The sequence below is a fragment of the Palaemon carinicauda genome, chromosome 37 (genome assembly GCF_036898095.1).
Source record: "Palaemon carinicauda isolate YSFRI2023 chromosome 37, ASM3689809v2, whole genome shotgun sequence".
In the NCBI taxonomy this organism is placed as follows: Eukaryota; Metazoa; Arthropoda; class Malacostraca; order Decapoda; family Palaemonidae; genus Palaemon; species Palaemon carinicauda.
The window spans coordinates 25,359,823-25,373,353 of record NC_090761.1 but is presented as its reverse complement, the minus strand read 5'-3'; the positions used below and the strand labels follow the sequence as shown (position 1 = coordinate 25,373,353).

At 41.7% G+C, this 13,531-nt stretch overlaps 1 protein-coding gene across 3 annotated transcripts in view; it reads right to left on the bottom strand.

Moving 5' to 3' along the window:
* Positions 1–9,153: 9,153 nt before the first annotated feature.
* Positions 9,154–13,531, bottom strand: part of LOC137629513 (cilia- and flagella-associated protein 100-like) — a 214,085-nt gene continuing 209,707 nt past the window's right edge. For all 3 annotated transcript variants that reach the window (XM_068360880.1, XM_068360879.1, XM_068360877.1), the window contains exons 12-13: positions 10,171–10,349; positions 9,154–9,493 (exon numbers count right to left, since the gene is read on the bottom strand). In XM_068360880.1, the coding sequence (XP_068216981.1) occupies positions 9,365–9,493; positions 10,171–10,349 (308 nt within the window). In that variant the 3' untranslated portion in view covers positions 9,154–9,364. The remainder of the gene's footprint in view (positions 9,494–10,170; positions 10,350–13,531) is intronic.

The window sequence follows — 13,531 nt, the reverse complement described above, 5'->3', positions numbered from 1 at the left end:
TCAACATCATGGCCAGATACCCAGATGTTGAGGCAGAAGAAGAGAAGGCTCCTAGCAAAATACCATGAACCCACACTCATGGTAAGCATCCAGAAGCTTGTCCCGGCGCTGAAGAAGGTCGAACCCGAGCCTACCGGAGTTGACCAGCCCTCCAATAAGCGAAGGAGGCGGAAGACTGCACCTGAGCGGCCATGAGGAAAGCAGGGAGAGTTCTCTGGGGAAAAAAACCTGCGATGCCACGGCGGGATCGCCACACTGCATCATAAGCAGGAATACCTGCAGTCTAGGCTGAATTCCACGAGCTCCCTGGAAGATGGATGGAATGGAAACTGAAAGTACCCGTCCTTCCGATCCAGGGTTTAAGGAGTCTTGTCGCCTCGTTACCAGTCTGATCGATTCTGCTGTTCTACGCTGGCCGAAGTTTGTTCGACAAACTTGATCAAGGCTGAGAGGTCGACTACGGAACTCCCGTCTCAGATACTTCCTTACAAGAAAGGATCGACTGAAGAAGCCGTGGGTGAAGCCGTCGATGATCCTATGGAGGACCTTCGCCTAAGGTATGGATCATTCTGCCCAAACGGGCAACTCTTGCTGACGCTATGGCAAAGAGGTTCAGAGACACTGAATTCGCTGACAGAGACGGCAGGCGCGATATCCTTGGCTGATCACAGAGATCGTGCGGGAATGGGCATCGGGAAGCTGTCATCCGGATGAGTAACCTTAAGCATCCTCCCAGCGTGAAACCTGCAATCCTAGAGTTCGTGAACTCTGCCGCTCCCTTTAGGACTATGCCCCCCCGGGGGGAGCCTCCCGTGCCATCTGTTCCTGACAGGAGGAGACTGCAATTGGACACCTTGTCTCAGTTGTCGTAGCCGATAACTTAGGCCGACGTGGTTGAAAGAAAAAGGCGCTGGAGCCCTGCAGAGTCTGGAAGAAAGCGCCTTGGAGGAGTGAAAACGGAAGTCGACTTCCTCCGCACAGCCGCTGTCTAAGTCTCTGTCCTTGGGCACAAACAAACTCTTCTCAAGGATGGCCCTAGCTCTGGCACTCTTCAGACCCCGAGACCAGGGCAGAGCCGCACTGGACTTCGGGCCTTTCCGAACGTCAAACACTTCATCCAAGATCGTGTCTTTGCCTTCACGGGGGGCGATGACTGGATCCATAAGCCCGTTAAGTTGCCTTATCAGGCTTAGGACCTGCCAGAAGGTATGTTTGGATTCCTGCTGTTCTCCTCCCTGCGGGCTGGCAGCTAAGTCTCTTGCCCCAGGGATCTCTTCCTGGGGTGAAACGTGGACATTCCCCCGCGTAGTCGTGGGTTCCTGGCGAATCCTTGAGGAGGATTTTGGGACGGTCTTGGAATCCTTGGATTCCCTCCTGGGAGGGATACAGGATCCCAACAAAGAGATTCGAGGGGCTCCTTCCTCACGAGATGATTCTCCTCCATGAAGCGAAGTCTCCCCCCTTGGTGCCGAGAGGAAGACTACCGCCCCACTGGACTCACCTGAGGACGGAAAGGCCTCGTCCACGGGAGAAGGAGAAAGCCCTCGAGCAGGAGAAGGGGCCTTCGCGACCGACCTCTTGGGAACCAACTTCGCCCTGGGGGAAGTCACCACGAAGTCCACTCCTCTCTTTCTCTTCAGCGTAGGAGAGACAGCCTTTGGTTTGTTACCCTGGTCGGCGAGTGCTGGTTTCATAACCCTCACTAACGCCCGTGCCAAACCAAGTCTGTTGCTCCAAAGACACAGAGTCCGAAATCCTCGCTAAAGGGAAAGGTATCGGGCGATCCTTTGGAGTGGACACCACAGTACCTGCCTGAAAAGAAGGTGGGGAAGAATGATGTACTGACCTCTCCTCAGTAGTATCCTTGTCCTGCACTACCAACCTGTGTTTGGGTGGAGGCGATCCCGAGCGTTGTCTAGGAACACGCGTTCCTGCTGCTACCCCCGGCTGCGGAATTCGCCGCGAACGATGGTCGCGCGAGGGCGAATGGTCGCGCGGGAGCGCGAGCGAGCGATCGCGCGGGCGCGAGGGTGGGCAGGTGAATGAGCGCGTGTCCGAGGCGGCGAACGCAAGCGTTGGCGCGATGGCGAGGAAACGCACTGCCGCGTGGGTGAGGAAGACCGCTGGCGATGTGGATCAACAGGAGATCGGTGGTGAGCTGGTGAGCGCTGACGCGCAGGTAGGCGGTGGCGCGTTGTGGCATGGTAACACGTTGGCGAGCGACAGCGACCAGCATGCGCCGGTGAGCGATCGCGCGATGGCGAGCTAGTAGCCGGCGAACCATGTCCTTTCAGAACCTCCGGCTGACGAAGCGTTGGAGAACGTTGGCGCGCAGGCTGTAACACACGCGGGCGGTCCGGAGATCGCCGAGAAACAGGTGATCGCTGACTCGTAGAACGCTGGTGAATAGGCGATACCAAAATCGCCTGAGCGCGCTGACGAGCAGGTGAACGCTGGCGAGCAGGTGAACGCTGGCGAGCAGGTGAACGCTGGCGAGCAGGTGAACGCTGGCGAGCAGGTGAACGCTGGTGCGTAGGCGATCGTTGACGCGTGGGAGAACGCTGGCGAATAGGCGATACTAAAATCGCCTGTGCGCGCTGGCGAGCAGGTGAACGCTGGAGAGCAGGTGATCGCTGGCGAGCAGGAGACCGCTGGCGAGCAAGAGGTCGACGCGTGAGATCCTGTGAAGGGACAGGTGGCGCGGCACGTTCACGAGCAGGAACAGGAAGATCGCAGGCGCGTTGGCGAACATGTGCTTTTGACACACGCGCTGAACGATGTCGCGTAGCCACAGGGTCATAGCAGGGAGCTCAGCAGGAACTGTAGGATGGTCAGAGACCGCAGGGCGATGATCCTCAAATGAGCGCTGACGCTCAGAAGAGAGCTGATGAGCAGGAGAGCGAACATCAGGAGAGCGCTGACGAGCAGGAGAGCGCCGACGAGCAGGAGAGCGCTGACGAACAGGAGAGCGTTGGCGAACAGGAGAGCGCTAGCGATCAGGAAGCGCTGATGAGCAGGAGAGCGCCAGTGCGCTAACACTGAGCAGGAGCAGACCGTTGCCTGTCCGCGGGGAGACTGATGTCCGTCGGAAGACCGTTGTCCGTCGGGAAGACCGTTGTCCGTCGGGAAGACCGTTGTCCATCGGGAAGACCGTTGTCCGTCAGACTGCTGTCCATCTGCATCAGGGCGGATGAAGGAGTTGTAGGCTGCAAACGTAGATTCAAAAAGGCGCCTCTTAGCACCCTTATAGGGAGATGAGAGGCCCTTACGACGAGGCGGACGGTGAGCCTTACGGCGAAGGAGGCCAACAGCAACAGCAGCAGAAGAATCCTCCGAAGAGGAGTCTCTATGAGTGTACTCTCTCGCGAACGAAAGAGAAACACTTCGTAGAAGAGACTGGTCAGCCAGTGACCTAAAAGGAGCAATCCTCCGAAGAGGGGCTCCTGCAGTTGCCCAGCCCCTTGAGCGAAACTGCAGGTGTGACCGCTCAGCACCAAGAGCATAGTCGCACGAAAAAAAGGCAAGAGAAGAACCCCCCAAAAGGGGAAAAACTCAAGCCTGGACAGAAAAAACTTCCCTCGGAAGGAAAGTTACCCACCCAAGGAGGCAAGCCTCCTGAGTTCTAAAATGAACTGGAGAGCTGTCAATCATCACGGGAGTACTTCCAGTAGAAGGAGACACGCCCCTGACGAAAATCCAAAGGGGAGGCAGCAACAGCCGAATCCCCAGGCCTCCACAAGACAGCTCACACCGTAGCCATATTACAGAAACGAACTAGATCAGTAACTGTAAAAAAATAAAAACAAAAAACATTAGTACACATTCATAGCCCCGGGAAGGCTCCGAAGAGGAATCCCGAGGGAAAGGAAACAAGAATTACACAAAAGGCACGTGCCCTCACAACCACTTACACTCACGGAAGGAGAGCTGTAACCAAAACAGAATTATAACAATTATAATTATGAAACTATGTAATTATGTAATTTAAAAATTAATGAACACTAAAGAAAGAACGAAAACCCCGAAAGGAATCGTTCTACAAGCTGAAAAATTAACAACTACAATTAGATTCATAAACTAATTGAGACAAAACGTACGGCGTAGCAACCCCCCCACACGGGAAGGAAGCTACAAGGGCGTAGAAACACGTAGTAAAAGGGTGAACGACCTCAAGAGAGAGAGAGAGAGAAAGACCGAAGTCAAACTCAATCGCAACCTATAAAATTACACCGTGGTGGCCTAACTGCCGAGGATTCCACGGAGATATCGTACACTACACACACAACTCTGAAAAGGAAACTTACTGAATTCTATACTCAAATATATATACAAACATGAAAACATGTTTACATATATATTGAGTAAAAGAAAAGTAAGCGATTAGGTAAAGACAAAACAAACAATGGCTGCCAAGCGAGGACCAAGACAGAGACGTCTGTCCATGTCCGAGCCAAAAGTGAAAGTGAGCATTCACCTGTGTGTGAGGGGGGGGAGGGGTAGCTAGCTACCACTCCCCTACCCCCCCGCTAACTAGCGCGGGGGTAATACACCCTCGTTAAATTCTAATGGCTCGCCATTTCAGCTGCGCTAAAAGGTAAACCCAATGTAAATAGCGTGGTTTGTATTTCGGTTACGGAACAAACTGTCTCTAACTCTTCTGGCCCATATATCTTACAGCTTAACTCAGTTCCCTCTGATCTTCTAAAATTGCATTACAGTTCTAGCATGATGAGCCTAGTCTTCATTTTTATGGCCACTTTACCCGACAATACATTGTTCTATATATGCCACTCTGCTCTTACCTTCCGTGAATCTGAACTTTTGTCATCTACTGCTTTATCACTATATTCCATACTATTTCTAGCCTATCTTCTACTTAAATTTTTTTTGAGTTTTCATTTTGTATACATTTTTACCCCTTCCACCTTAATTTCCTACTTTTTACATATTTCTATCACACCACCGTACTGTATACGGTTTTCTTATCTGATCTCTGTGGTTACTGTATTGTGGAACAGCATATCTTTTTATATTCTATACTGTTTTCTACTGGCCATATCCTTGTTCCAGCTATCAGTACCCAGTGTGATCTTTACACCTTCCCAATTACATGATTCTCCTCTTCCAACTTTCCTATTATTAACTAAACAGGTTTTCCTGCTTTAGTGCTAAAAGAGCCCTTTCAATATTTCCATACTGTGACACTTGTCTATTGGTGCTTTTACTGCTCCCATTATGCTGCTGAGGAATATTATATAATCTATGCCTCGACTTCTACACTCCTTACCAGTGTTATGCTTTTCTGGCTTATGGTAGGTCTATTCACTAAATCTGTGGCTATGGACTATAATTTTGGGCCAAAAATTGTGCCTTGCTTTACTATTTCCTTCATCTCTTTATTTCCTATTTTTCATATTGCGAGGGCCCCTTTCAACTACTGCTCTTCCTATCTTGTTCACGTTAAATATAGCTATGGGAATGAATGTGATTTGCAAACTATGAGCTGTTATTATCTGTGAAGATGGAGTAGTGTTTGACTGGGCTTCATATGCGGTGACATTCGAGCATCTATGTTTAGATGACGAGCCTATAGTATCAGGTCTGTTCCTTGTGCTATTGTTATTGGAAGGTCCAAATTTTCTTGAAAGGAGGGAAGCCTCTGATGTTGATCAACAAGGTGAGCTATTATGAGTAATCATTAGGAGATCCAAAGGAGCAGTTTCAGAAAGGTTGATGGGTTAATCATAGAGGGTATACTGATGCCATGGAGAGATGAGGTGGAAAGCATATTGCTGCCTCTGATGGAAGCTGTGCAGGCAACAGAAGGTAAAGTCCGTCCAGTGGTGGATTTCTTGGAACTGAAAAACTATGTGCAGTTTCACACTGGTAATGATGCTATGGATGTAATGAGACCATGATAAATGACTTGAGCCACCACACTTGTTAATCAGATGTTGGTTTACCTGTACCTGTTGCTCCATGTAGCCCAAAACTGTGGAAGTATCAACTATTAAAGTATAATAACATTGGGGTTTGAGCTGAAATTGCCACCATGTATCCTGTCTTAGTTCTAAAGATAATCCTTAAGGAAAGTGAAAAAGCGGAGTCTGTTACTAACTTGTATATTGATTCCAAAACATCTGAAGAGTTAAATTGACTGAGAAATTGCCAGAGCCCTTGATAGAAGCTACTTTAGCCTAAAACTGAGAAGGGATGATAATTTTACTGAGAAGGGAAGATCCCAAAGTTCACAAAGGCCTAAGCAGAAGGGAGTGGTTTTCTTTATGGGAGAGACTGTTGGCCCACTACCCTATTGTTGGATGGGTCAGGGCAGCATGTACTGTATCTAAATTAGAGAGGGACGGTGTGAAATGGAAGGACAAGATTGAGGAATGATCAGTGATGATGATTCGCAATGCAGTGGAATGAGTTAACAAGAAAGATCCAGTGTGAGGGATCTAGTATATGCCAAACAGAGAAAAGAGGACAGTGTGATGCAGTGCTATTCGTCTGGCTACAGATTATTATTACTTGCTAAGCTATAACTCTAGTTGGAAAAGCAAGATGCTATAAGCCCAAGGGGTCCAACCGGTAAAATAGCCCAGTGAGGGAACGAAATAAGGAAATAAAGAAACTATAAGAGAAGTAATGAACAAATAAAATATTTTTCGAACAGCAACAACATTAATATAAATATTTCATTTATAAACTATAAAATGTCAAAAAAAAAAGAGGAAGCGAAATAAGATAGAATAGTGTGCCCGAGTGTACCCTAAAGCAAGAGAGCTCTAACCAAAGACAATGAAAGACCATGGTACAGAGGCTATGGTACTACCCAACACTATAGAACAATGGTTTGATTTTAGAATGTCTTTCTCCTAGAAGAGCTGCTTACCATAGCTAAAGTTTCTTCTACCCTTACCAAAGGAAAGTAGCCACTGAACAATTACACAGCAGTAGTTAACCCACATGAGCAAAGAAGAACTGTTCAGTAAACTCAGTGTTGTCAGGTGTATGGGGACAAAAGAGAATCTGTAAAGAATAGGCCAGACTACTCGGTGTATGTGTAGGCAAAGGGAAAATGAACCGTAACCAGAGAGAAGGATACAATGTAGTATAGTTATAAAATAGTTAAGGAGTTCCCATTGATGCTATATGTGCTATTCACAGCATCAAATAAGAACAAAACAGATAAAAAAAGGTCGGGTTTGGGGTGGGGTGGAGAAGGAAAAGCCTGAAAGTGAAGTGGCAAAAATTATGGATTATGGTAAAAAACTGGCACAAAAATTGACAAATAGTCTCAATAAAAAGGCATCAGAGGAGTTAGTTTTCTTGTGACATTTGAGAGTTTATCATCAACATCCAAGAACATTTCAAATAGGGGCTGTAGAAAATCTTATATGTTGGGAAATGACAGTCTTTTTGAAGGGGTACAAATAAAGTTGAAAAAGCTACAATGATAACAAAGTGTAATAGTACATAAGCTTATTATTCTGATACATATATCATTTAATGAAGAGATAAAGATTAGAATTTTATTTTCTAGGAAAACAGATTATGAATAGGATAAATGATTTGGGTGTATGTGAAAGTGAATCGGAAAGTGTTTAAAAAAAAAAATAATCAAAAGATTTTATTGTCAACGAGTTTTCTATGAATGAGTGTATTGACGTAAAGATGTTTAAAGATGATAATTCATAGATTATCAAATTTGTAAAATAAAATATAAAAACCTAGCAGTTAATTCCTTAAAGAGCTAAGCAATATGAAAAAGATATTAAGATTTAACCCTAACAAAGAACAAAATATTATCACAAGATACTGAAATACTTGATGTTTATGAGTGATGTCATTCATTACTGATACTACTAATTACAATTACTTCTGAATACTTACACTGCTATTCCAACAGGCTCCATATTTACATTATAGCTCCCTCTTTCTAGTTACTACTGACTTTATAGCATAACACTTTCAGACATTTGCCTTCAAATTTCTCTACTTTTAACTACTTTTTTTCAAACTCATTAGGTTCTGAAGCTTTTTGTTACCATCTCCAACTAAATCTATAACATCCACAAATGCAATTTATTAACATATTTCAATACCACACCAGTCCTTTCCCCCAAATTTCCTTCGCTATTCCGACCATAAAATATTAAACATACATAAACTGAAGATTACTTTACCAAAATTTATTTATTTTTTTTTTTTTTTCCGGACTAGCGTTTGCAGGAGAGCAACTCCCACTTAACCATTCTCCTGGTGTTAACGTTGCTCTGCTCTCCCTGGCTAGTCCACTTTTCCTATTCCACATAGGTAGCATATCTTCTTCTGATGCTAGCCGAGATCTGCAGCTCCAGCTTGATGGTAACGTATCGTTGATCTTGACGAACCACTGCAGTCCCACCGGCATGTATCTCCCCTCAACAGGAAACAAGTCCTGGAGGAACGTCGGTCGGTCAATCTTCATCGTCGATCCAGCTATGAGACGTCGCCTCCACCCGACATGCCCATATAATTCGCATATATGGACAGTTCTCCTTCGATGATCTTGACAGTCAGTAGGTCCAAGTCCTCAAGTCGCAGTTTCAGCTTCTGGCACAAGCTGACAGTCCCTCGCGAAAGTACACCTCGCCAGTTCCCGGTGACCGCCCTAATTGAGGGTACTGTCGCCGTAAGGTCTTCCACAGCCTTCTTGATGCAGTCGGTGTTGTACTTGGCGATTTTTGCGGCAACAAAGAAGTCGAGAGATCGTACGTTGGCGTCCGCATTTACCTGAGAGTCAATTACTATCGACTCTCTGTCATTGCAGACGACGAGGTCTGGCTTCCTTAGCCCTTCTGTTGTTGAGATGTGGGGTTCATCTTCTATAAGGGGACAAATACTACTTTCCAATTTCACTTGCTCGTTCGGGTAAAAAAAAAAAAAACATAGTTTTTAAATATTCTCGATATAGATTTTATCATTAAAAGATATGTATAGTCAGATGATTTTCAATTTTTTTTGCTGAAATAGATGGCTTAAAACTAGAGCATTTTTTTTCTATTGCTTCATTAATCAAAGTCACTACAAATTGGAATATTTTCTGCCTAGGTTTTTGCAGTTCCTCTCAATCTATTGATGATGATGATGATGAGAGAGAGAGAGAGAGAGAGAGAGAGAGAGAGAGAGAGAGAGAGAGAGAGAGAGAGAGAGAGAGAGAGAGAGAGAGAGAGAGAGAGAGAGAGAATTTCATGGATAAAACAGTCATTTATCAATATCTTAATAGTGTATAACATTTTAGCCACATATTTTCCTAAAGTAAGTCTATTATTGTGGTGAGAATGTGATCTCTATAAACAGCATAAGAAGATAAACTGTTTTAAAGCGGTTTCGGAGGAGGTTCTGCCAATGCCCTTTCCAAGTGGCGCTGCTTCCGCTGAGCTCTGCGCATTTCTGCCTCTTGTCTCTTTTCCTCCTTTATTCTAGCTCTCCTTGCTTGCTCACAATTCTGAAATGAAAACCTTTCTTTCATTGAAGCATAGTGCTAACACTTCTATTAAAACTTTATAAATGTCATGAGAGATGGTTAAGGGATCTACAATCTTGCGTACTGTTAATTCCTTTAGAGAATGTCTCAGTAATATTATTACCTCACATTTTCCCCAATGCTTGTGGTTCTCATTAATAATATAATAATGACAGATAATAGATGGACAAGAAGAATAACAGAATGGGTTCATATGGAAAATGAAGCAGGTGAAGGAAGAGATGATGATGGATTGATGAGCTAAGAAAACTTGTGCATATAGACTGACATAATAAGATAAAAAACAGAGACCTGTGGAAGGACACATCTAAGGATTTTGTACTGCAGTGGACTAGCAACAGCTGTAGATATAATATATATATATATATATATATATATATATATATATATATATATATATATATATATTGTTTGGAATTGGAAAACAGAAGAGGGTAAGTAAAATAATCACGCAAATGATAAATGAAGTCAGAAAAAATAAAGGTTAAGTGTGAAGTTAAATTTTTTCAAATATAGTCCTATTTTCATGAAGGGACTATCTATAGAGTCTTTAGCCACTATCATGTTAATCTATCATATCATATGATCAGATGGCCTTGAAATTAGACACACTAACACCAGGTTGGTAAAACCCTTACCAAAAAGATGGCATCTCGAAGAGGTGGGTCTATCGTATCCAGAATCGCACAGAGATCAGTCACTCGAGCTTCAAGGAGTGCCAACAAAGCCTCTTGACCCATGCCTGCACTTACGGTTGACCCTGTGCCATTCGCAGGTTCTGACGTCCCATGCCTTGGGCTTTCAATTTCTTCTTTTGCTAAAAAAGAATATTCACATGTCATTTAATTCTGAATGAAGAACTGATGTTTATCTCATCAGTTTAATGCAACACACAGACACACATACATATATATCATCAGCCATTACTAGTCCACTGATATATATATATATATATATATATATATATATATATATATATATATATATATATATATATATATTTACCTTTGTTAGCTATCTTTTGCTTTATTCTTTAATTTTCCCTTTTCTCTTTCCATAAAGGGTGCTATTTTTCATAGTGGGGCCCTGGTGTGTGTAGAATTCTACTTTTCCAAATAGTATTGCAGTCTGTACTAGCAATAATATCAATTATAATAACCAACCCAAGACACTGCCCAAAAACTATAAAAGGTAGGAGGATGATTTTATCACTGAAAGTGCCTATCCAACATAAAAAAAAATACTACTGTATAAAACATTCATAATAAAATGGTTTCCTTTCAAAAATTTGAAAATAATGATCATTCAGTCATAAAGGTAAGAAGAGGTGGCTATTCATTCATTTTTGTATTAATATACTATATATGTAGGCCTATTTGTGTGCCTTTCTATCCTAAGTCTTTTATTCTTATAGCATTTTGTAAAGAATCACATACAAACTTACAAAGTTATGGGGTATGCCTGTACTATTCCAAAGAATCCATTACAGTGAACCCTCGTTTATCGCGGTAGATAGGTTCCAGACGCGGCCGCGATAGGTGAAAATCCGCGAAGTAGTGACACCATATTTACCTATTTATTCAACATGTATATTCAGACTTTTAAAACCTTCTCTTGTACGTGATACTGTTAACAAACTACCCTTTAATGTACAGAACACTTAATGCATGTACTACAGTACCCTAAACTAAAACAGGCACAAATATTAAAGGCAATTTTATATCATGCGTTTCCTAAACATGCTAAAAAGCACGTTAAAAAATGGCAACCAATGTTTTGTTTACATTTATCTCTGATCATAATGAAGAAACAAACTGGAGGTAGAGCTTTGCTTATTACCCAGACATATTTCCCATACTATTCCCTTAGAACTACATCACATCTTCCTACTTTAGATATATATATATACATATATATATATATATATATATATATATATATATATATATATATATATGTATATATATATATATATATACATGTGTGTGTGTGTGTATATATATATATATATATATATATATTTTTATATGTATACACATATACATACCTACATATATACATACATACATATATACATAAATACATGCATACATATATATATATATATATATATATATATATATATATATATATATGTTACTGTATATATATGGGTTATGGAAAAAATCCGCGAAGTGGTGAATCCGCGATGGTCGAACCGCGAAGTAGCGAGGGTTCACTGTATCTTTTAACATGAATCTATCACATTATAGGAAATGTTTTATATGAAATTTATTCAGTATTAATTCTAGACTGGAGGTTAAGTGAATTGTAACATATCACAAAAATTATATCTTAATCCTATTAAGCTACAATACTCTGGTAACTGTGCAATTAAACTTTACATTATGAAATGAAAAAACAGCTTAATAAATATCTATATTTCTATCACACAGGGAGGGAGGCATGCTTCCTAAAAAGACCTGCACAGTATTTAGATTTCGCACTCCTAAGAAACTTCTTGAAAAGGACTACGATTCACACATTGAAGGATGGTACCACTGGCTACATTATCTACGAGATATACTCGACTTACTCAAACAGCTTCAAGGCAAAATAATGGGAGGCCAGTATAATACCACATCAATTTTCTTTACTTGTGACTATGAAAGATCCCTTTTTAGAATGAGGAAGGAAAGAAATAATTTATAAAGTGCACACATAATGATAGTTTCCCTTGTAAAATGGGAAAGGCAACTTGAGCCTAACCAAAATAGGGAGAAAATCATCATACCTCTCATCTCATAAGACTGATTGATTGATTGATTAGCAGTTATCTGGAATCCTGAAATTTAAGGTCATTGATGCCATTATTATTTGTTATAAAAAGGTAAATAAATAGTAATTCAATTTAAAACAATAAAAGCAAAAATGTCCTTATAACAGTTAAAAAGCTTCCAGAAGACCTGCTTCTGAAATAAATTTAACAATACCACTAGTATGGTATGACACATTATGTTCGTGAATCTTGATATTGATGAACCCCCCCATACTCACCAACCGGGCCTCAAACAGATATCTATTTTTTTTGGTACAATAAGTGGGGTATTCGATCAACAAATTCCTCACTGTCAAGGGTACCTCATCTCCTAAGAGGGGGAAACATAAATTGTAGTTCAACCGCACCACAGGGAAAGAAATGTCTTCATCAGAATATCTATTGCCAATACAATTAACATACTCGCTCAAAAATTCGACCAAGGGAACTATATGTACTTAACCAAAGACAACAAGTAATGAACTGCCTGACCAACCTGATCAAGGCATAAGATATTCTTCTACAAGAGGCATTGATGTCTATCTAGTACAAAATGGAGTGTTATGCTATACTGTTGAGGGAAACCTAAGCAAGAACTTGACACAGAAGTCCCTGAACAGCATAATTTGGACAAAAGGGGATGACTGTGGGAAATTAGCATTGTTGTTTTATATTAAAGAATCTTTCTTCTACATCATTTTAGTAACTTTATCATATACACAAAAAGTAAAATCAAATATGATTAATTCAATAATACTAACCAAGGAACTCCTTTAGATTCTAAAAAGCTTTATAATTAAAGGGTATTTATATTTAGGAGAAATTACAGATGGATTAACAGTAAAATATGCTAAGAACCTTATATTGCGAGTAAAGTGGATTTATAGTTGTTTCCTCTGTTGACTTGAGTAGATAAAGTGATGAAACAAACCCCAACCTTGAATGATTCCAAAAACAGTTCAATTTAAGTTTGTGTTGGTAAACCAAGCATCAGGATTCCTAGATGTCCTTAAGAGCTGTCAGAATATAAGTAGTGAGGTGAACACAAAGTATTGCATTCTGACCTCAAAATCCTTGAACCACAAGGATTCCACCAAAGATGCAGAATTTAAAAGCGACCCCAGTAGGTTATATTAAGAAAAGAATAACCTGTGTGGAAGAATACTAGCTCACAAGGACTGCCTACAGTACAACAAAGTTAC